At 40.3% G+C, this 25,076-nt stretch overlaps 1 protein-coding gene across 1 annotated transcript; it reads left to right on the top strand.

Moving 5' to 3' along the window:
* Positions 1-345: 345 nt before the first annotated feature.
* On the top strand, positions 346-25,045 carry zgc:85777 (uncharacterized protein LOC405871 homolog). The gene is made up of 9 exons (XM_037794927.1): positions 346-573; positions 9,202-9,322; positions 16,213-16,342; positions 18,495-18,601; positions 19,089-19,256; positions 19,558-19,731; positions 20,779-20,940; positions 22,606-22,756; positions 24,373-25,045. The coding sequence occupies exons 1-9, from the start codon at positions 373-375 to the stop codon at positions 24,461-24,463; spliced, it is 1,305 nt and encodes a 434-aa protein (XP_037650855.1). The 5' UTR covers positions 346-372; the 3' UTR covers positions 24,464-25,045.
* The last annotated feature ends 31 nt before the right edge of the window (positions 25,046-25,076 follow it).

Raw genomic sequence — 25,076 nt, 5'->3', positions numbered from 1 at the left:
GAAATATAGAGTGAGATTGTGGTTTTAGCTGACGTGTGTCGCCTCACTGTGTTGAGCGATGCTCATTCATGTCTATTTAGAGCGAGCCCGAAGCTGACTTTGGTTGACTTAACGGCCACAGGTGTCACTGTTAACAAGCATTTCTGATTCTTACAAACAGTCCCTTTAACTTATACTTTTATATTCTTTTATTCATTTTTCTCTTATGCACTTTGTGCTCTTTTATCTTGCTTTTATATCTGTAAAGCACTTTGAATTGCCCTTGTGTATGAAATGTGCTATATAAATAAACTTACCTTACCTTGCCAAAGTGGGTTACAGTTACAGGCACACACTGCGCATGCGCAAAGAGAGAGCTGATTGTCAACAAACATGGCGCTGGTCGGAGGAGCTCTCCGCTTCAACCTGCTATCAAACAGCCGCAATATCTACAAATTCACCTCATGTGTCGGTGTCCGGTCGGCGTCTGACAATGTGTCAGCTAAACCCGTAACGTCCAGTGCCTCAGAGACACCGGGAAGCCATTTAATCTACACAGAAGAGCACTTTGCATTGAAGGAGTCCCTCAGAAAGGTAACCTATGCTGACTTCCCACATCCGGCGTTACCATGAGAACAAGGCTATGACGCGTAGCAGGTACAACAGCTGGATGTTTTAATGTCCATGTGTGTTGCAGCAGTGTTATTCTGCTTAATGTGAGTGTAAGAAGCAGCTGAAGGGCAGTACAATGAAAAAGTGGGTGAAAGGTCACTAACTTGTTAGTTGTGTAACTCCTCTCAACTGGACTGTGTTCATGTTTGTAGAAGCTAGAAACAAACCAACAAAAGTAGTAGAAATTGTATTGAGATTACACAGAAAGCTGTGTTAATGTATATATCTACATCAGGGAATGAAATTAACACCTGCCACCTGCCAAATAACAGGGTAAATGTTGGCTGTGGCAGGTAAAACTTCCAGGTCACCTGTCACCATGGCAGATAAGTTTTCCTTATATTAAATATTATTTTTCAAAAGCAATTCCTGAATAAAAATAATCAGTGATTAAGGTTACATGATCCATATTTCTACTCTCTGTTACCGCTGACTCAGTGTTTACTAGGGGTGGAAGGAAATCAAAAAAATATGGAGTATTGCAATATTATGTTTTGTGATACTGTATCTATTCTCAAAAAACGTGTATTAATTTCTAATTAAACGTTTACAAGCAAACATGAACTCAGTCAATACTTTATTTTATTTGCAAAGAGAAATGCAAATGCAGATCCGACTATTCTGATTGCATAAAAAAGTCAGATTTTATGCATATAGCGGTGTGTTTTTTTATACTATGACCGTTTTTCTAAAATTAGATTTAAAAAAATTAATATATCGCTTTGCTTACAGTACCGCAATGTATCGCAGTATATTGAATTGTAAACCCTGTATCATGATACGTATCGTATCGCCAGATTATTGCTAATACACAGCCCTAGTATTTACGATTCTAAAGCGTTCTACATAGATTTCAGGAGTGGCAGACAAAGAAATTGTGTGGCTAGTAGAAATGTTCGGTGACCTGCCACGGTGGCATGTGAGGAAAAAACTTAATTTCAGACCCTGGTCTCCTTCAGTCTACATGTTCTGTTTCTGCTGCCCAAAGTTATTTATTATGGGAAGGTGGTGAATAACAAGAGGCAGAGCGCCAGGTACACTGAGTCTACACTGGTTGATATTACCAAACACAGCAGCCTCTGGCTTGTGTGTTTTTACGACCGTTACTACACTCCCACATCACAGTTGATTAATGTCAGCTCTTGTCTGCTCTTGCACAGATATTATCTATGGATACATTTGTCAATTCAGATTTCTATCCTCCGGTATTACACGCCAGGAGGTCTGGATGCACACAGTATGTGAATATGAAATGAATATTCAGAAGCAGGGTTGAATTGTGTTTGAAATTCTACACACTATTGACTCAATCCTGACATAATGTGAACATAATGAAAGAAATGGAGTGAGGTGTCCCTTGACATATCATTGCTGCAACACATATTGCAGTTATTTTTAGATAATGAAATTGCTGTTAGCTCGGGTTGCATGTGTCTCAGAGACTGATGTTAGCTAGAGCAAGGGTTCGCTAAGTTATTGGGGCCAGGGACCCGTTACAGGGGAGGACATTTTCCAAGGACCCCTATTAATCGTAACACCGATTAAGCATATGCTACCATTTGTACTCTTGGATGCCATTGAAATTATTTGTATTCTATAAAGGTTGCCAGACTGTCGCCAGACTGCAATTTAGATTCAACAATTAACCTGTGGGAGGAAAACCCTCACTAACACAGAGAGAACGTGCAAACTCCACTCAGAAGGGCTCCAAGCCGGGTGTGAACTTGGGACCCTCTTGCTGTGAGGCGACAGTGCTAACCACTGCACCACCGTGCTGCCCACTCTTTAAGGATACAGCACAATTTTATAATTTATAGCAAATTATTTCGCGGATCCCCTGACAGAGTGCCACAGACCTGCACTCTTACATTTAAAGTCAGCTTCATATTAAAACTATTTTTCCTTTGTAAGACAGGTCAGTGCACATTACTCATGTGTGGAAAAGTTTCTGATAACAGAAGGTCTGCTAATTGGTGACTAAATGTAAGAACAAGATAAGATAAACATTGATAGTGGCTAGACAACTGAGGGGGCCGTGGTATTCAGAGGAAATCAAACCAGTGGGGCTAACCAATGTAGTTTAGCCAAAGCAGATATAATGTTTGTTTTTCAAACAAATATTCGGCATTGAATCATATGTTACATCTCCCTTATCTAGAAGCCATAGATCTTGCATATTTGAGATCGAGTGTTCTTCTTCTGGCCTTTGGCCTCTGGCCTCTGGCCTCCCTTAAAACATTTTCATTAGGAAAACAGATTGTGTATGGGGAAAGTACAGGAGTACACAATGTGATGATATAAGTCAATTTTCCCAGAAATTGCTCGATAAAACCCTGAATAAAATTAATTACAGTATATGCACATCACATAGGTACAAAGCTATCAGAACAGCATCAGTAAAGAAAAAGGTAATGCCTTCACACTACTCCATGCCACAGTATTTTTATTGACTGATCCTGCTTCAGGATACATTCTGGTTTAGAGACAATCAAAAATGGGAATGGTTGTTTAATTTGAATGTGTTCAAATAAGTTTGCTATTTTGTCTCAAAAGCCTAGAAGAGAAGGCAAGATGGACTATTTATTTAGTATTTACTCAGATTTTTCCAGAATTACTGTATATAGTAAATGTTTTGTTAGTGATTTGTGAATTGGGTTAGGCAGTCAACTATAGAGTGATGCAGGGATGACTTATTTTTGTAGCCAACCAGGAAGTTAGCATCGCCCTGGGTTCCCTCAACAAAGAGCCAATGGGATTTTTCCATTGGGTTTTGGATTATTGCAGAAAATAAGCTCTGTGGCAAACAAACGTTTATGATACTTATGCGTTTTGTTCAGCAAGATAAACTCCACATATGAATACTACTTTTATGATTTTTGAAGCGTGAATGCAATCAGCAGAAGTGAAAAGCAAACATTAGGCTATAAACGAACTACACCACGGTCGCAAGAACGCGACTATAAACCACGAGGCTGTAAAGCCGTCGATTCGGCGTGATGACGTTTAGTTGTCTCATTTAGCCACTTGTTAGCAAAGAAGGCGGCTTCTATAAGACACATAAAGTCTTCAAAATTGTGAGTGGGATATTAACTGACATATTTTATGTCATAGATCAAAACATTAACATCTCTTCAGGCATCTAACTAAAAACCCATTCAAAAAACCCATTGACTTCCAGACAAGGGAACCGGAGGTGCTAAAATGCTAACTCATTTCCGGGTTTTGGGCCCCTGTGTAGCACTCTATTAGCTGTTTGCTTGAACAATGCAAGTTTTACTCATCTTTCAGAATTTTGTTTTCTTTTTCCCAGCTTCTTCCACTTAAACTCAGTCCGCCTTTTTCTGCTACAGTTAATGACTTCTGACGTCTATAGCTTTTATTTTTGAAAAGCTAAATATCACCAGCTGCAAGTTACTGTATGGCTGTAAAAAATCAAAGCAAGCATTAGTAACCAGCATGACTCATTTAGGATACATATTACTAGACAGACATTGGAAACAGAGCCTGCAAAAAATAAAAACAAATGCCTAATTTAAGACAGGGAGCAAAGATGTTGCGGGAAGTTTGTTGTGTGAGTAAACCTTCAAAAGGATGCAGGGGGGCTGAAAATAAACTAGCACTGGGAATAATGGGAAGGATGAAAATGTGAAAAGGAAATACAGAACAATATGTTGGCAGTGCAGGAAAGGGAACTTGAGGCAGCAAGGTTTATTAAAGGATCCCACCGTAGGATAATGTGTGTTTATAAATGGTATACAAATGGGGTTATAGGAAATCCTTTAGTGACTGTCCAAGGTCAGACGTTCATAGTGCCAATGTTTCCACAACCAATCCTCTGTCGGTGGGTGGGGAGGGCGTAGGGTCACTTTTGTCAATATAGCTGTGTGTGTGTGTGTGTGTGTGTCTGTGTGTGTGTAGTGTGGTGCTCATTTATAGATGACACAAACGACTTCCCATACTAAGAAATTAGTCAGGCTTCCAGTCTCCCACATGTACAAACCACCAAACCATCCAAGGCTGCTGTGTGTGTGTATGGAAGGTCAACTACCGGCATTAATGAGGACAAGGAGCCAGAATAGATTTCCTCAACACTTCTAGGAAGAGGCTCCTAACGTGCAGCCTCCCATGGTTTCAGACTGGGATTTCCCACCTCCCACTCTAAAAAAACATTGCTGTAGCCAGAACAGCACTGCTGGCCAGTGGCTATAATTCTTTACTTTCTTTTATGTTATGTGCTACCAGTAACAAATTACCTTTTTATATGTCCATCCTGCAAAATTGGCAGGTGTTCATTAAAACAACTAAATAAAGGCTTTTAATTAGGGCTGTTAAAAATTAAAATTTCTTTAACGCATTAACGCAACTTGCAATTTTTAGGTTGTAGCGTACTCAGTTTTAAAGATAGTGGTATCATATGAAACTAGAAAAACTTAAGGAATCCATTAGTACCAACCATGTCATACTCTGCAAAAACTGGCATTTTCAAAGGGGTCCCTTGACCTCTGACCTTAATATGGATGAAAATGGGTTCTATGGTATACCCACGAGTCTCCCCTTTACAGACATGCCCACTTTATGATAATCACATGCAGTTTGGGGCAAATCATAGTCAAGTCAGCGCACTGACACATTGACAGCTGTTGTTGCATTTTAAAGGGACTTTTTGTAAGAATCAGAAATTGCTCGTTAACAACGACACCTGTGGCCGTTAAGTCAACGAAAGTCAGCGTCCTGTTGCTCACGCTCGCGCTTGTGCTCGCTCTACATAGACATGAACGAGCATCGCTCAAAACAGTGAGGCGACACACGTCAGCTAAAACCACAATATCACTCTATATTTCACCTGCTTGGCAGTAATGTTAGCTGACCAGACGAAGGTCTCGCCAGGAATCAGTGCTTCCGTGTCGTTTGTGTTGGAGTCTTGTCTGAACAGCGTAGCCACACGTGAGAGCGCATGGGACACCGACCCGCAATGATTTATATGTGTAAGAAGTTACAAACAGTCCCTTTTAAAGGGATGGTATAGCAAAGTCTCTGATGGCTTGACAAATTTCTAGCGTCTCATAGTAGGCGATATGTCATCATATTTCCCCAAAAATTGAAATTGAAATCAGATCTTGAGTAACCTTGTGAGTCCCAGTATATTGAATGTAGTATACTGAATATATATTCTGTATATATATAAAAGTAAACCCAAGTTAACACAACCGTGTGGGTTGGGCAGAGTGCCAGCCAGGGTAAAACACTCCAGACTGGATATTTTGTAAGACCTGAACCCTGTCCTAATACTTGACCATTGTGTGATGTGAAATTGTTCTGGTGTGCAACACAATCACTCCACAATAGAGATGCAGAATCACTCCCTGATGACCTTTTTATGCTTCCCTTTTCAGCAGCTAGTCATCCCTCCCTTTCCCTCCTCAGGATTTGAACTTTGGACATGTTGGAGTCTATTGTAGGTTAAAGGGAACCAGTACCTGCCTTTTTTTTTTACTGCTTGGTCTTGTGTTTGACGTTGTGTTAAGTTAGCGTGATTTTCTTAGATTAAGGTCCAGACATGTGCTCCATATAGCTGTTGAAAGTAGTGTCTGCTTTCTGTTTTGAGCGGTAAAAACATGATGTCCGTGTTTTCCGTCTGCCTCGTATTCAGATGTTTCACAGCCAGTGCGTTTTTCTTGGCTGGATGAGTTGTCGGTTGGTTTGGGATTGTGTGTTTTGGAAGGACAAAATGAGTGTGCATCACTTTTTTGCAATCCTGGAAAAAAACCTGTCGGTTCTTCTTCAGTACTTTGTCCAGACCAAGTCTAGCTCATTACTGGTTGTACTTTCACTCTCAAGCAGAGATTTAACAAAAGCTACATGAAAAAATAATCAAATAGCATTCATTTTTTCACAATCCACATTATTGCACATGGCTCATTTAACTCCTGTCATTGGCCGAGGCTTGAATTTAATGTTTCCTATTTCATGAGATGCCTCTTTAATCATTAACTTTTCATTGGCTTTACCCACCATTTAGAGCATATTGTACTGAGCAGACAAACACATGGAGCAGAATGTCATGGTCCGTTGAAACCATGGCCCATTGAATATGTTTATGCATTAAAAATTGAAAAGCGTTCAGCAAGAAACAGACAAGGAAAGTCACAGCTCATACATTTTTATTTTATATATTTATTTGGTTTAAATGGCAGGTACAGCACTTAATACCAACAAATTGTGGTTTACATCCTGTTCACTAAAGCTTCCTGTTGACAAAGCGCGCTGTGTGGGATAGAATTGTTAAAAGAATTGGCAACAAAATACCACACTAAAGATCTGCAGCCTATTCTCTGTGAGTTTCCCGCAAAAATAGCACCGTATGAGTGCCTCAATAGAATCATAAATGCTTCTCCAGCTGTGGACAACTTCCAGGTGTTCGAAATGAGTCACGGCATCGAGGTTCACTCATTCCAAAAGTCTACTCCAAAGCCAGGTTACAACCCCCTCGTCACTCCCTGCAGACATGTTGGCCGTGACTCACAAAACCAGGCACTAGTGATAAACACTGATGAAGCACAATGCTGCGGTGTCGAGAGACAAAACAAAAGCCGCTCTCACTGTTGAAGAATATTATGTAAAATTCTGTGACACGATTACTTGAATACTTTTTTTTCCTCCCTTATGAATTCATTATTTATATTTAGATCTGGTACAAATGAGCACACAGGTCGTACAATTGGAGATATGTGATATAATAAGTTATTAAAATCAGATACTGTATCAGTCAGTTAAGGACATCCACCTCCATATAGTGGAAATTATTCATTAACCACAACTGCACACTGTTTTAGAGTGGCAACAATTAATTAGGGATGCGCTGATACCGGATCGGATATCGGGCCGATACTGACTCAAATAGCTGGATCACATATCGGTGACAATTAGGTCGATCTATTAAATTAAATTCTATGTTTCTACACTATATATATAATATACTGGAATTTGGATTCTTGTTCAAGTTTTGACCATTTTTTTTGCTGCATTAAAAAGGTTTACACCTGAATTGTAATTCCTGATTTTTAGATTTTTTTGTCAAGTTGTTGGTGTATTCATAATTTTAATAATAAATATCAATTCACTAAATTTATGTTATGTTATCCATACATTTATTTGTTACATTTTGTTTTACAAAGTTAGAAAAGCAATGTCTTTCCTAACGCCTTACACATAATAGAATGATCCCAGTCACTTCCACACAGTGAGGCATACAGCATACATTCATTAAACATTGGTATCAGATCGGTACTCTGTATCGGCCGATACCCAAAGCCCAGGAATCGCTATCGGTATCGGGATTGAAAAAGTCAGATCGGTGCATCCCTACGATTGATCGATTAGTTGTCAACTATTAAATTAATCGCCAACTATTTTGATAATCAATTAATCGGTCTGAGTACTTTTTTAAGAAAAAAAAAGTCTAAATTCTCTGATTCCAGCTTCTTAAATGTGAATAATTATTTATTTATCACAGTAAACTGAATATCTTTGAGTTGTGGACAAAACAAGACATTTGAGGACGTCATCTTGGGCTTTGAGAAACACTGATTGACATTTTTCACCCATTTTATAACATTTTATAGACCAAACAACTAAATGATTAATCGAGAAAATAATGAACAGATTAATCAACAATGAAAATAATGGTTAGTTGCAGTTTCTTTTTGGTTCCAATCTTAAAGCATATAAAAAGCCATCCTTCAGGCTTTGTGGCTGAATAGATGGAGTAGCTGCTACTCACCCAGAAGGAACGTCATTAGTGTGGGTTTCAGTGTCGAGCTTTATATTTGCATGCTGTTCTAAATAGTACTTCAGAGGTTTTTCTACCCTGCCAAGATTAAAATGGTGAAGGAAACTCTGAGTCATTAAAATATTGGCTCTCGAATGGTTGAATGAAAAGTTGTCGAATATCAGAACCATTTTGTGTTCCCAACATCGCCACTGAATTCTGTTAACGGCCTTGTTTTTAGCACCATTTCTCTGCTCCCAGATGACACGGTTTGGGATTGAGGCCATTGTTTTATGAGCCTGCATCTTGTCATATTTTATGTCACTAGCCAGGCCTTGGTTATCAGTAGGGGACTGATAACATGTATGTGTAGGAAATAGCATGTCATGCATGCTGTCACTGTATTGTCATCATTATAGATTCGCCATGTATTTCATTTTTCCAGCCTGCTCTCTATTCATTGATATTTAATACCTTATCTTGCCGTCTGCTAGAGATAGATTACATAGACTTAAGTAGAGACGTGCACTGCACAGCAGGAAACCCATACAACAGCCAGTGTGTGTGTTCACTCATAATGTATATCTTCTTGACGTTAGTTATGAGACGGGAGATAGAAAAGAAGAGCTGACATTTGTTGTTAGGAAAAAAAAACAGAAAATCTGTGCACAGTAACATGCAAACATATGCACAGTGATGATAAAGATGATTTCATGCACACTATAATTAGGAGTAAACACATTTACATATCCCATCTCTCCCCTGTTGTGTTTGCGCTCTAGATCATCGACCAGGAGATCAACCCCCACGTGGATCAGTGGGAAGCAGAAGGGAAGTTTCCAGCCCACAAAATCTTCAAGATCTTAGGAACTGCCGGCTTTCTCGGAGTCAACAAACCAGTTGGTAAGAGTGTTTAGATTATCTGCTCACTTTGAGAGGATCGTATTCAAAAACATTCATTTTCATAAGCACACGTTTGGGTGATGCAGTAGCTCGGTGAGTTCACCACTCCTGTTGTTGTGGAGTTTGGCATGACATTATGGAGTGAGAGCTGGTGTATGTTTGGCCGCCTGTATCTTTGTGCATGCTGGGATACGTTCCAGCCCCTGTGCTTGGTATTTCCTCAAGTTATCTCAACATGTCTGCCGGATCACAAACATTCTCATTTTACAGCTAAACAGTACACTGCCAGATGTTTCTGAAAACATTTTGAGGTGAGAAATAGGCATTACAGCAACAGAATATTGGTTCATATTTGATCAGCGCTGCATAGTTTGACCGTTTGATCGGAGTTAGCGAGTGATTGACAGCTGCTCAGAGACGTCAAGGCTCCAGCTCGGCTCTGATTGGTTATTTTCCTCCGGTCTGTGATATCCATCTGTGACACCGGAGGACATCGAGGCATGTGATTTTTTTCAGATTACCTGTCTCTATACTGTCAGGATATAGTGACCGTTTTATAAAAATAACTTTTTTCAATCATACAGTATTTGCTCCATTTCTACCCACTGGAGCTCTAAATGGACAAATCAGGAGCATAAATCTGTTTGGCTTGTGTTTGCAGAATATGTATCCATGACATAAAATGGCTCTGGAAGTGTTTTGATGGCAGACTTTAGTCCATTTGTATTCTTGGGCATTTTAGTTGGTAATCCATACAAATAGGACGACTGATTAATCACCTGTCTACATGATGTATGTTTTTGGGACGTGCTGTTTCTGTTGCCATTGCAAAAACTCCCACAATAAATCTGTAACATATCTGTGAATTGAAAACGCCTTTCTTTTAAGGATACAATTATTTAATACAGTCCACATGAATAACAAGTCACTCATAATCATAATTTAACTCGCGGTTGGAATTTGCCTAGAGGGACATGTGGCTGAAAATGTGTCCCGCCTGACCATCTCCGCTTCAAGGAGCATTTGGCATTTCTTTGTCACAGCTGGATTCCCTTTCCATTCATTTGCTCTCTGTTTGACAGCCATGCATTACAGTCGGTCTGGTGTAGAAATGTTTTCCCGCTTTGATGATGGGTGCCGGTGTCACAGCAACATCCCACAACGGCTGTCTGCTCCAGTATATCCCATTTCCAGATGTGTACCCAGCTGTGTCACTGCTGGGTTGAAGGAGGGGAGCGGAATGAGTACTGTACAGCATGGGACTGCGGAATAGTTGTGGTTGTGATGTGTAATACTGTCTAACTTTGTATATGAAGAGATTTGTGGGAAGTGTTTCACAACATCAGAGATCTTTAGTTTCAAGGTTATACTGTTTTCTGTTATTCCCACGGTAATAGATTCATTTCTTTCAATTAATTCGCCACTTCTCATCTTTATGTTCGTCTTGCCGTGATAATATCGCCGTGGTAAAAACAGCTGTCCGTGCTGTTCTAGCGTTAGATGCTGAAAAGAACAAATCTGTGAACAATAATGTTGAACACGGAGCTTTGTGAAGAGGATTGCACCACGGCTCTGTAGGCCAAAGCAGGGAGAGGGCGAGGGAATTAAAATTTGCTGAGTGCACGAGTCTTAAGTATTAGTAGGCAGGATTAGAGAGGAGGAGGAGGAGGAGCGTCTCAGCGGAAGACACACTTTATTATCAGGTGGAAGATTACCTGGGTTAAGTATATAGAAACAACTGTCAGGGTTGACATGTTTCAATATGCAATTTAACTTGACCTCGCTTTACTTGCAGTACAGGAATCTCTGATTCTAGTCTTTAACCCTCTGAGACCCACGTTAGACCCGTTTTTGTCTTTTTTTAGGGGGGTACAGGGTGTCTTTAGGGGGAGCTAGCAGGTCAACAATAGATGTCACATAGAGGTGGTGTACATCATCTGAAAGCTGAGAACCTGAAGATTAATTTGAGATGCAGTTCAGCACTGTGTCAAGTTGTTCTAGTCATAAATCAGAAATAAACAGGAATTAATTCATTCATTCATTCATTAAAATAAATTGTGAAAGTGTATAAGGGCTAAGAACAACATGATGGAGGTATATGATGGCCTACCCCATGCTCACTTATGTCATGAGTGATTTTGGGGTTGATACCATTTGTTACAATGGCTGTAAAGTTTCATGAGGCTGTGATTATCCTAGAGGTCACCATAGGTCATTTTATACAGTGAGGTCAAGTTTCAAAAAATGGTCTCACTACAATGAAACGGTTACTATGGGGAGTAGCATCATCACACATGAATACATTTCGGCTCATTGAATCCACAAGAGTCTCAGTTTTACGGTGATGCCCAATTTATGTAATTCCAAGACTGTTTAGGGACCCCCGTATTCAGAAATATTCAAACACATCATGTTCAGAATAGGCGAAAATAACGGCATTTTTATCATAAAGTGAGCACATCTGTAAAGGGAGACTCGTGGGTACCCATAAAACCCATTTTCATTCACATATCTTGAGGTCAGAGGTCAATGGACCCCTTTGAAAATGGCCATGGCAGTTTTTACTTGCCAAAATTTAGCCTAACTTTGGAGCGTTATTTATCCTTCCCCATGGAAACCCATGGAAACTTCCAGGAGGGTTTTTAACCCTCCTGGAAGTTTCCATGGTGTTATATGTCTTCAGTGAAGTGTACAACTAGACATGGCTTTGCTGCAGTGCTGACTAATGGGGCAGACCCTCAAAGAATTGTGCGCTGGCTTAATTGATTTAGAGGCTCGGATTACAGGAATGGGAGAAGGGATTTAGGAGTCTATTCAATGGAGAAATGATTCATCAGGTGGAATGAGAAAGCCAAAAACAATACAACACAGTCTCATACACAAACGTCATAGACATGAGATTTAATAATTTACTCAATATAAATAACCATATTTCAAGAATAAACCAGAATCAAGTGATATTGTCTTGATTTGCATCATCTGCATTATACTGTTTAGTTTCAAGGGAAAGTGCAATTTTATATTTTGGTTTTAGTTTCTAAGTAACCATTTAAAAGTACCATGTTGTACAAGTCATTATGTAAAACAAATACACACAAAAAAACACACACCAAACCGACATCAGAGAACTAGCGGCGACGAAGGCCACCTGTTGCGTCACCTCACATCGCCTGTGTTTTGGCCAAAAAGTTGTACTCGAACACACCGCAAAGGCTACAGCCAACGGCCGAACCACCACGTACGTTCTGCGCCTACGTGAGATGGAATAACTCTACATACTGGCAGGTAGTGGAAGCCCGTATTCGTTATTCAATAAGGGAAACTGGAAGACCTAGGACTGTGAATATACAAGCCGTTGTTATGATATGTACATGAAATAAAGCAGCGTTTGCCGACCACTTTCACACCACTCTAAAAGAGCCTTCTGTTTGTGCCCTCTTGACTTTACTCATTTATTTGCTTTCCTCACTTCCGTTTCTCTTGTCGTGCACTGATTCGTTTAAGCTGAACAGCCAATCAGAGGGATTTCTCTAACCGACTAGAGCCGACGATGCGGGACACACCGCAAAAACTAGAAAATCTTTGAATCTTGCAGAGGATCTGTTGCATCTCCAGCCACATCTCTGCCTGATTTCCTGTCAGTGCTATCTAATAAAGGCATAAAATGTCCCCAAAAAGCAAGAAATAAAACAAATCTGAGCGTCAGCCCAACAAATGAGTCAAAAAGAATTCCTGTTTCTAGGCTTTTAATGACTTAGTGCTCCTCCGTGGGCATCGTCGACTTAAAATCCAGGAAAACAGAGTACTGGGAGTAATGGATTTATGCCAGGCAACAATGATGGTCCTGTTGACATCTTTTGGTGCCATACAGCATGTCCCTTTATTTAACCCACTGACAAAAACACCCAACCCTTATTTTCCACTCTTTTCCCATGTACATGGAAAGGCACTACTACCTTCAAAACACGAGAACAGGAAGTTTTTCCTGCCACGTTGAGGGAAGAGACAGGGATGACCCTTGGCTCGCTGCCTGTTTTCCTCTGCTCTGAAAGGGAGGTATCCGCTGTTCACGCCGTGGCAATGGCCTCTTGTCTCCTGCCTGACAGATCGAACCTGGCAGCCTCCGCAGTTTTCCCCTTTAACTGAATATTTTTGCTGCTAATGTTTAGATGAATAACCTTTTGGAGAGAGTTGTGTGTCCAGACTGTTTCCGCTTTCACCGTTTCTACTTGAGCAATACTATGATACATCCATTACAATGGCTTTCTATTCTAAAATATTACTAACACAGTGACTTTTCAGATTTTTTAATACATCATAATATAATGATGATGCATACATCCAGGGGTTGAGTAATAGAGCACATACAACTACGTCTATTGTAGTAACTGTTACACAGTTGTCATGGATCTGACTCGTTGGCCCTCTGGTTTCATCATCAGGTCAGAATAGAAAACTTTGTCACCCGCTTCAACATTTGCCGGTGTCTGCTTGTGCTTTATCCTTCAATCTGTGCTTCATACGGAGCTCCACCCGATGAGAACCTACGCTGAGGAACATCTGGTGTTCAGAAGAAACACATGTGTATAGGATTGACATCTGTGACAGAGTTTTGTTTGTTTTTCTTCTGCTTGCTTGTTCAACCAGACGGCCCGCTGTTCTGCTTAAAGTGGGATAAACCTCGGTGCTTCCCTTCGTCCACATTATCCGCCGCAGGGTTTCCACTGCTCAGAGACTTATCGCTGCACAGCTGCACCTGCTTCCTCTGATTTTTAGCTCCCCCACTCCCTTGTTTGCTTGTCCCTCTATCTCTCTCTCTCTCTCTCTCTCTCTCTCTCTGTCCCCATTTCTTTTTTCTCCCCGTCTCTCTCTCTGACGCTCTGCCAGACTGTGCTTTCCATTATTCGATAACTAGTCTGACAGATGACATTTGCTGGAGTTGCAGGCCTCCGTGTGGTAAATTCGCTGATAATTATTCATTGTCAGTCAGTGCTAGTATCGATCATGCAGCGGCTGGCATACTGTATTTAATTGTGGGAAAACATTTCACAAATGCTCAGTCTTGTTAGTTTTGGCTGAGCGGACGTTACTATCAAATGAATAACCGTCAGGTTACATTTGCTAGACCAGTACAGGATGACAATGTCCATTTTTTTTGTACTGCAGAAAGACCATTCATTGTCATATTGTTTTATCTTGAAAGGATCTGAATGGGTGTATGTTTGAAGGAATACTTCACCCTCAAAATTACTATTTGCATATTAATTACTCACCCAGTGTTACCTTGAATTCTTGAAGAAAACTTTGAACGAAGAATCCCCAAAACGGAGAAGTCTTGATGAATATAAGTAAATGTGGGGCCGCGGTTAACAGGAGCAAAACTACATCAAAACATCCGTTTATAAACTCTCACACAACTCATGCAGTATAATCCAAGTCTCATTTATCCAGTCGTATGCTCACTACTTCCCAAACACATGCATCTTCGCTAAAACCTTACTATTTAAAACACTTTGGACTCATCCAAAGTTGCACGGGCGAGAAGCGCTCTGACTGTTGTGGAAGTGTTTTAAATGATAAAGTTTTAGCGAAGTTTAGTGATGTTACAGTTGCTCTTATATAAAAGCATAAAGAAAAATAAGAAATATAGAAATAAAGTATGCAACATGTAAATGATGTATATATTGCCACAATATATGTAGAGAGAAATATAAATAAATAAGAAATGTTAGAAATATGTACAAATATGTGCATCAAACACACACAATATATAACCAGTTTAAATACTGAAATAAAAAATAAAAAATGCTGAGATGTGTTTGGGAAGTAGTGAGCATACGACTGGATAAAGGAGACTTGGATTATACTGCACAATGTTTTGATATAGTTTTGCTGTTGTTAAACGCTGCCCCCATTTACTTCAATTCATCAAGACTTTTCTCCGTTTTTTGATTTTTCATTCACCGTGGAGGCATGCGAGAAAAACAAAGTTTTCTTCACAAATTCAAGGTAACACGGCGTGATAAATTGATATACAAATGGTCATTTTGAGGGTGAATTATTTCTTTTTACACAATCAAATTTAAGAGTAATGTTGTATAAAAGCAAGCACATTAGCCAGCTAATTCCATGAGTAGTGGACAGAAAATCGGCCTTTAACATAAAGTATATTGTATAAAAACCAGCCTATTCATTTTATAATAGATGCTGCTGCTGATGATGATGAAAGGCAAAAGAAAGGAAAGGAGAAGAGATGGCTCTTTATGTGGATAACTGACAGAAAGTGGTGTTTAAACATGGTTTATAATGCACTGTTCGACTCCATTAAGGACCTAAGGTCTTTACAAATGCCTCCACTGCCACAATGAAGTTAAATAGACATCTGTTTTTGACTTTTTCAGTAAACCGGTTGTTTAAGAGATCTAAATCAAGTTTGCTACACTAAGTAGAGCAGATGAGATGACACTGAGATGACATTGACCCATATCTGCACTATGCTGCTGATCTAACAGCAGTGCTTTTTACACATAATTACAGATGATAACAGCCTGTAATTAATTTGAGTGCATGCTCTGGTTCCAATAGATCAGTTCAGAGTATTATCCACATATATACCAGTGTGTGTGTGTGTGTGTACAGAAACAAGTTAGACAGGGAGACAGGGAAAATGGGTGCAAGGTTAGTTTAAGGTGACTAATGTAGTTCATCCAAAGTGGCATTGGTAAGCCATTCTTTCTTCCTCTCTCAGCTGATAAGTGATGGTTTATTATCAAGTGTATATAAATAAGGAAAAAAATAATGTAAGCTCAAGAATCCACACAGTGTTCTGTGAACTGTCAGCAGCAGTTGAAGGAGTGTGTGTGTGTGTGTGTGTGTTTTGTCCCGTGCAGAGTATGGAGGCTTGGGTCTGGACTTCAGCTACAGCATCGCCATTGCAGATGAACTAGGAAACATCAACTGTGGAGGCATCCCCATGGCAATCGGTGTACAGACTGACATGGCTACTCCTGCACTGGCCAGGTACAATCCCCAGAACGTTATGGTACATGATCGAGCATGAGCTGTATTTGATTCTTTGATATATCCGCTGATAATTGTCTTTTGTAAAAATGTTTTTCAGAGGTTTGTATTACATACCCCGAATCTAGTGTTTTCCCTATTCCTTTGGGTTGGAGACGTGCACATTTTGCTTGCCACACTAATCTCCCTCCACCTCTGCCTTTTCTTTTTATCAAAAGGACCACAACTATTCAGGGACTGGGGCAACAATGTCTGCTTTGTGTTGGTTTTTTTTCTTCCATTTTTACACCCCCACTAGAGCCACTTGTGTCAGAGCTGGAGTATATTTTCAAACATTCACCCTCATGGCTGTGTTTTGTATTGTTACCCCTGGCAACAACTGTCGCCCTGATTAGCTTGCAGATAATTATATTGTGTTTGATGTATGAGTTGTTAAAACCAAACCCATGTCCAAACAACGGAAGAAGCACCTTCAATTCAGACATTTTCGTCATAATTAGGTCCAGCTTTGCAGAGATGTTTGTCTCCTTTTTTTCACCCACCTTTTCTTAGCTTTATTTTAGTGAGCTGCACTCATTAACAACTAGTGAGTCGCGCTGATTGCACTTAATGTGATGCAGTTGGAATCCATTTTATAGTGCTACAAATGCTATAACCAAATCCATATCCGTACTGTTTCTACCGGTGATCCTGACCACTGCTAAATAAATGAAAACTACAAGTATTCCTCAATTGTGGCGAACTCCTCTGGAGGCAGAGGATTTTACTGTGAATTGATTAATTGTTAACAGGATCTGCAGCACCATCTGCTCCGCTGCGATGCTCCTCTGCCAGCTCAGTGGCTGCAGAGAGTTATAAACAACTGAACCTGAAGTTCACTGCTGCACAAACTAAGTATCATCTCAGGTACTTTTTACTGCATTATGTGTAAAAAGATATTCTTCTTTAATGTTGGCCAACATATGCAGATGTAGATATAACTATCTAGCTAACAATGTTACCCCTGTGATTACATATTGGTTCCCAAACTGCGGGCGCGACGCCTAAGGGGGGCCCAGAGTTATAAAAGTGGAGGCGCGGCGAGGCTTAATATAAATTATGCATATTTTTTTATCTACAAAAAGGGAGGCCCTGCAGAAAAAAGTTTGCTAACCACTGGCCTAATCTGTTATGGTCCAGGCTAGAGCTGCAACGATTAATCGATTAGTTGTCAAATATTAAATTAATCGCCAACTATTTTGATAATCGATTAATCAGTTTGAGTAATATTTTAAGAAAAAATAGTCTTAACTCTCTGATTCCAGCTTCTTAAATGTGAATATTTTCTGGTTTCTTTAATCCTCTATGACAGTAAACTGAATATATTTGAGTTGTGGACAAAACAAGACATTCAAGGACGTCATCTTGGGCTTTTGGGAGACACTGATCGACATTTTTCACCGTCTTCTGACATGTTATAAACCAAACAACTCGATTAATCAAGAAAATAATCCACGAATTAATCCACAACACAAATAATTGTTAGTTGCAGCCTTAGTCCAGGCCTTCTTTAACTGTATCTCAGTGGTTGTATTATAGTTTGGCTAGAACATACAGCCTGTTGTACAGCCCTTTATCAAAGTTACACTCCGTAATTAGTAATTGTTTGTTTCACCCTTGTAGGGCCTTGGCCTGTTGTGTGATATCATCCTGCTATGAAACAGCTGCTGGTGACACAAGACCGAATTCGGTAGAATAGACAGTGGGAGTCTCAAGAGCTTAATTAAGGGATCTACACTAGCTTGCAACGAGGTCTAAGTGCTAAGAGAGCAGCAAAAAAAACGTGATACCATGGGAGCTTCAGGATAAGACTCTCTCTCCTCTGTCCCACTGGAACTGTAATTGCCTCAAACATGGCAGTGTGGTTGTAAAGCACACAATCTAGAGCTCTTTCTGGCTACAGTTGTACAGCACATTTAAAGAGTTTCACACAACTTTTATCAGACAGTTGCCTGACAATCATGTTCGTATTAAATATAGAAGGTACTGTCTTTTAGATCTTTGTTTACAGGAAATCAACAAGCGATGCTCTTGGATTGTGTCAAATGCTTATTAATAGTTACTAATATGCTTTCAATTCTTTGTATATATGTGTGTGTGTGTGTGTGTGCAGGTTTGGTTCAGCTGAGCTAAAGAGAGAGTTCCTCCTTCCCTCCATCATGGGGGACAAAGTGGCCTGTCTGGGAGTTAGTGAAGTCGGTGCCGGCTCTGATGTCTCAAGTGCGTCTCTCCTTCATCATCTCCTGGTCATTTATTACCATATACTGTAATTTCCTTTTTGGCTCCTGGAGGACCATTTTGAATGAACTTGTGCTGCAGAGATGATTGAGGAGCCAGAAATACAGTCGTTTTACTATCAATTTGGCACTCATATTCTCTCAAGAGAAGAGGGTTTCATGCTCAATGCGACATACTGCATACGGGCCTAAGTTCAAATTCATCAGATTTCACCACTTTTTGCCTTCTCTTTTTCTGGATTAGTATGTTTTATGTTTGACGTTTATATTAATACACCAGTTTTAGACTCAGCGGAATATCTTTGGTGAAGCTTTCTGCTCTGAAGTCTCTTCATTTGAGGGCCAAAATTACATTTCTTGGATTATTCATCCGTCGAAACTTTCCATTTAACCTCCTGTCCTCGCACTCATCTTTCCCAATTTTCTCTCTCTCTGCATCCATTTACACACTCTACCACACATCAATTCAGGCATCATAACCAAGGCGGTGAGGAAAGGGGATGAATATGTGATCAACGGGGGAAAGATGTGGACCACCAGCGGTACCCAGGCTGACTGGATATGTCTCCTCGCCAACACCAGTGACGGGCCCCCACACAGGAACAAATCCCTCATCTGTGTGCCCATGAACCTGCCAGGTACTGTAGGAGTCTGTTAGTTATTTGTGGGATGATTTTCCTGTAAAATCAGAAGGCTTTTTCACATTCATCACCTGGGATTCAAGTACATCTAAAAACAGATCTCAAATTTAAGATTCTGTGTTTTTCAGTCCTACTAAAGCAGGTGATTTACTGCAATATTCCCACATGATTTGCCTGAGCCTAAAACGTCCTCTCTACCGAATGTGTGTATCTGTTCTATCAGTAGGATTTGTTATTATTAGAGTGCTTTCGCCGAGACGCACGATGACGTCTATTTCTGTTTCCCTTCCGGCTGTAGGAGTACACATCGCCCGCACGATTGATAAACTCGGTATGTGGTCGTCAGACACAGCTCAAGTGTTCTTCGATGACGTTCGTGTGCCCTGCAAGAACCTCATCGGCCAGGAAGGCATGGGCTTCACCTATCAGATGCTTCAGTTCCAGGAAGAACGGCTCTGGGCAGTGGCCAATGGTGAGTGAGCCTCTCTTACTGTTCTTCATCTCCCCCTCTCCCACAGCCATATCCAGTAATCAGACGTCATCTTTCCTAGTTACTTTTCTTTTTCACTTCATCTTTCACTCTCACTTCAGTTTTTCATCACATCTCGTCTGGTTATTACAGATCTTAACTGTAAATTCCACAGCTTATTAAATTATGGTATCATTTCCGTTTCAGTTTCCAAGAATTAGGGAGTTCAGGTCTCATAGTTCAAGCCATTAATCTCCTGTAAAGTAGTTGTTTGCTTTTTTGATTTTGAATAACAAGCGTACATCAATATTTTCTTGGGGCGAACTTGTTAGAAACTATTTAGGAGAAGGGAAACATGCTGTTGCTGAATCTGACACCGATGCATCTGGCCTGGTAAACAGAATAGGTTTGAGAGCAAAACTTTTGACATGCAATCAAAAAATAAGAAAAGTTTTGCTTAAGAATCCAAACGTTTTGTTCGCTAATCACAAAGATTTGTTGTGAATCCAAAGGTTTTGTTCTGAATCTCGTGGGCCGGACCTACGCTGGAAGATGTAAGAACACGTCTCTATTGGCCGGTCCCAATCAGAATGACAGCTTTGCAACATCCACTGTTAGTACACGAGAGAGGGAGTTTTGAAGTCCATGGAGAAGACAGAGCATGAATAGAGAAGACAGAAAATGAAGGCGCTTAATTAAGTAATTACACATCAACTTTTGTCTTTGTCTTGTCAAGACTCGTCAATAGAGACGTGTTTTACATCTTTTAGCGTAGGTCGCGCCCACGAGATTCAGCTCAATGGCAAATACAATTTTTGGATTTGCATTAATACATTTTTAATCCCAATTTTATTTTACTTGAATAAATCTTTTTTTTTTTTATTTGAATAAAACATTTTTTTTTTTATTACAGTGTGGAAAGTTGCTCTCATACCTATTCTGTTTGAGTGCATAATAAACTGACAAGCACTCACAGACATGTTTGCAGTGCAGATGGAAGCAGTAGTAGTAAAGTCACATCTCTGCCTCTCTCTATCTCAACACCTCCAGTTGTGACGATGATGGACAACATCATCCAGGCGACCATGCAGTACACACGGCAGAGGAAGATCTTCAAGCAGCCAGTCCTCCACCACCAGGCGGTTCACTTCAGGTTGGCCGAGCTGCAGACGGAGGTCGAGCTGCTCCGCTCCCTCCTCCAACGTTCTACAGGTGGGCTCGCTTTATATACGGACATGACATAACAAAAATGAAAAAATTGATGATATAATAATGACTCTGTTCCCTCTTAATGTCTTCCATGTTTGGCTCAGAGCATGGAGGCACACACAATGAGTATAGTTGTATTAGCATCATCACAACACTTGGGTGAATGTGTGTGTTTGGGACTTTTTATCAGTTTTTTTTCCAAACGTCTGTCCCTACTTACCAATCCATTGGTACACTTGGCAAGTATTAATGTTATTTATTAATATAAATAACGTTTCTTTTCAAAATATACATTTATCTGCAACATCCACCTTTTCTGGATTAAGTTTCCTTTTCTGCGTAAGGTAAGGAAGATGTAGTTATTTCACCTCCCGACATTGCAGATCCCTTAAAACCCAGGCCAGGATTAGTAACATACTGTACATGCTTAGATTAGAATGTGCTGTATTTTAGGAAAACCCTACCAAATCCTCGCGGCACTTAATACCGTAGATAAGAGTGGGGCCTCGGTAATAGAGGCCACAGTTGACTTTGCTCTGAAAGAATGATGTGAATGCCAAACTAGCCTTGAGTGGGTAATTTGTCCATGTACAATGCAGCAGGTTGGTTTAAAAGATAGAGGACACAATGTCGGCTGGAGAATAATGTGGTAGCTTACTATTAAAGGGACTGTTTGTAGCTTTCAGAATTGCTTGTTAACAGCGACACCTGTGGCCGTTAAGTCAACGAAAGTCAGCGTCGGGCTCGCGCTTGCTCGCTCTACGTAGACATGAACGAGCATCACTCAAAACAGTGAGGCGACACACGTCAGCTAAAACCCCAATATCATTCTATATTTCACCTGCTTGGCAGTAATGTTAGCTGACCAGACGAAGGTCTCTCCATGAATCAGTGCTGATCCTAGTGTTGGTTTTTCCTGCCTCAGCCTCCGGGGCTGAAGCAGGAAGAGAAACGTTATCGTCTCCGACCGGGTGCCGGTGTCTCCCTCCGGCACCCGGTCAGAGACGATAACGTTTCTCTCTCTATATATATATATATATATATATATATATTTCTGTATATTTCTTAAAATGGTAAGTGATGTTATGGAGCAATTTCGGGTCGAGTGTTTTGCTCGAGGACACTTACATGTGGACAGATAAACCATTATTGGCCGACTCGCCCCACCAAACTACTGTTGTTTTTGTGTGTGTACCGGCGTAACATCAAAACCCCACAGGCTTGGCCACCTGGAAACTGGCGCATGCCCAGCGCCTCCAAAATACATCCCAAGTGCTTTACACTGGCGTGTTTATGATATTATGAGTATGTGGGTGTGCATCTGGCGGGCGGGTGTTCAAGGTTGTGATTTTCTCGTTGAATTAATTCATCGAGCTGGTTCGATACGCTTGCCCAGAAAACAGAGCAAAGCTTTTGAATCTGTTTGGCACAGGTAGATAAACACGCATACGTGCACAGATGCACAAACAAACTTCTTTACACACTGAATCATGCAGCTCACACATGTTCCTCTGGAGGGTACCTACGATAGAGGCATTGACCAGCCAGCGGTGACTCTGAAACTGTATCACATTTATGTATTGTCTTTTTTTCCCTCTCTATATTCCTTATAGTTCCTTTTATCCACATGGACATTTTTCATTCTTCTATGCTTTCTTTCTCCTGCAGCAATGTACATCAAAGGCAATGATGTCACCAAGCTGGCATCCATGGCCAAATTAAAGGGTGGCCGCTTGGCCAGGGAAGTGGGCGACAGCTGTCTGCAGTACTGGGGAGGAATGGGCTTCACCAGTGACGTGCTGGTCAGCAGATTTTACAGGTGAGGCTGGTCAGAGAAATGGTAACAGTAATAGAATGTCTCCTGTTTTCGCCATCATGGTGATTCATAGCCTATAGACCTTTTCAAACTTGACATCATAAACATTAGAAATGGGCCCTTTTTGTATTTCCTGTTGCAATATTCGTTAATGCAGTACCTGACAGGAAGTAAACCGGCAAGCCCTAGCAACAGAACGACAATGAAAAGGTCTATACTGTAACATGATTTTCAATTACTTTCACCCCCTGTGCACTTTTTTCATCTCATCCATAAAAAACAAATAATATCTGAGCGCAAAACCATGACATGGGAGCACCAGTCACTGACGCAGGTTGCTAGCCAACTATGGTTATATTTGTCTGCCAACTATGCTTTTTGGGAGGGTATAACGTTTCCATGGTAAGAGCAACCTCACCAGCCTGGCAGGAGCTTGATAAAGCTCACGGTCAATGTGTTTTGTTTTTTTTACAAGGAAGTTAAACCAGATTGATTGATGGCTTCTACATAAACATGATAGCATGTGATCAAGTAATTATAATTCTTGAAGACGTGCAATTAGGCTCAGTCTCCTGTTGTGCACTGTTGGGCTACAAGTCTCCTCGTTTGTTCATTCAGTGTATAATCAAGTAACACTGATTCAGATACTCTGAATCCCTTTTTTACACTGTGCTGACATCTACTGACGGGGCAAATAATGCAGCCGGATGCACAATGTTGCTTTTAGCGAGAGAGAAAGAAAATCATTGCTGTAGTTATTTGAAGCTGCAGTGGGTAGAATTGGAGCAAATATGATTTAAAAAAAAGTTATTTTTATGAAATAGTCATTATATCCTGACAGTGCATGAGACAGGTAATCTGAAAAAAAATCATGTGCCTCTGTGTCCTCCGGTGCTCCTAATGGTATCTGCAAGATTTCACAGACCGGAGGAAAACAACCAATCAGAGCCGAGCTGGAGCCTGCCATCTCTGAGCAGCTGTCAATCACTCGTGAACTTCGATCAAGCGGTCAAACTAGGCCGCGCTGATCAAATATGAATCAATATTTTGTTACTGTAATGCCTATTTCTCACCTCAAATGTTTTCAGAAACATCTTGTAATGTACTGTTTAGCTGTAAAATGAGAAAGTTTGTGACCCGGTAGCCATGTTGAGATCAGTTGAGGAAATACCAAGCACCGCCCACCAGCCGGAGCAAACTTTCTCATATTATAACTAAACCGTGCACTACAAGATGTTTCTGAAAACATTTGAGGCGAGAAATAGGCATTACAGTAACAGAATATTGATTCATATTTGATCAACGCTGCCTAGTTTGACCGTTTGATCGAAGTTTGTGAGTGATTGACAGCTGCCTCCGTTGAATGAACAGCCAATAGGAACGCTCTTTCTCTGAAATGACCTGTGATTGGCCAAAGTCACCCGTCACAGGCTAGTTTTTCTAAATCCTGAAAACAGAGCCATGAGGAGGTGCAGAAGCCTAGTTATCTCTCAGAACACTTGAATTACAATATGTTGAAAGGTTATTATGGAATTTTTTGCCTAATGATGCAGGTTTAAGTAAATCAAATATTGAAAGAAATTTAGATGATTGTTGTATTAATCTTTTCCGTTCCACAGGGATTCCAGGTTGCTGTCGATCGGTGGAGGGGCTGATGAGGTCATGCTGGCAATCATCTGCAAGTACATGGACACACTGCCCAAGAACTGATGTCTCCAACACCTGAGCCAGGGGAACTGTTAATCCACTGCTGATAATAAGATAACCATTCAATTTAGCAAATCTGTATCAATTTGAATTTAAGACATTGCTGTATAAGAGCTTAATGCTCAACAATGAAAAAGAAATTACTAACATACACAAGGAAGCTGATTGTTTTACATTTTACCTCTTATTGTTTTAACTAGTGTTCATCGAAATAACCTCACCTCAAACACAAGAATGCAAAAACATCAACAATTTTGGGCACCCTGGACTTCTAACCCCCAAAAGGCACAACTAAACCACACTGTCAACCATCATGCCAAATTTGAAGTTCATAAGTTAAATAGTTTCTGAGTTCTTCTCCGGAAACGAAACTGACGGATGGAAACGCAGAGCGCTGTATACAGTAACCCCGACAACATTGTCGCGGGGGTATAATAATGAAGCTCAGTGTGTTCTTGTTTTTCATCATGTTTCAAATGTCAACCGCCTACAGTCAAATTTTATTATGGAATTTGTAATTATGGTTTTAATGGTAATTTTGTAGAATAACTGTTATGTAAATTAAAATAAATATCCTGCAAAGATTCTGATTTTTTTTTTTATGTCATTGATGCAA

This window comes from Sebastes umbrosus, chromosome 15, assembly GCF_015220745.1.
Source record: "Sebastes umbrosus isolate fSebUmb1 chromosome 15, fSebUmb1.pri, whole genome shotgun sequence".
Taxonomy (NCBI): domain Eukaryota; kingdom Metazoa; phylum Chordata; class Actinopteri; order Perciformes; family Sebastidae; genus Sebastes; species Sebastes umbrosus.
This window is presented reverse-complemented; position numbering and strand designations above follow the sequence as displayed.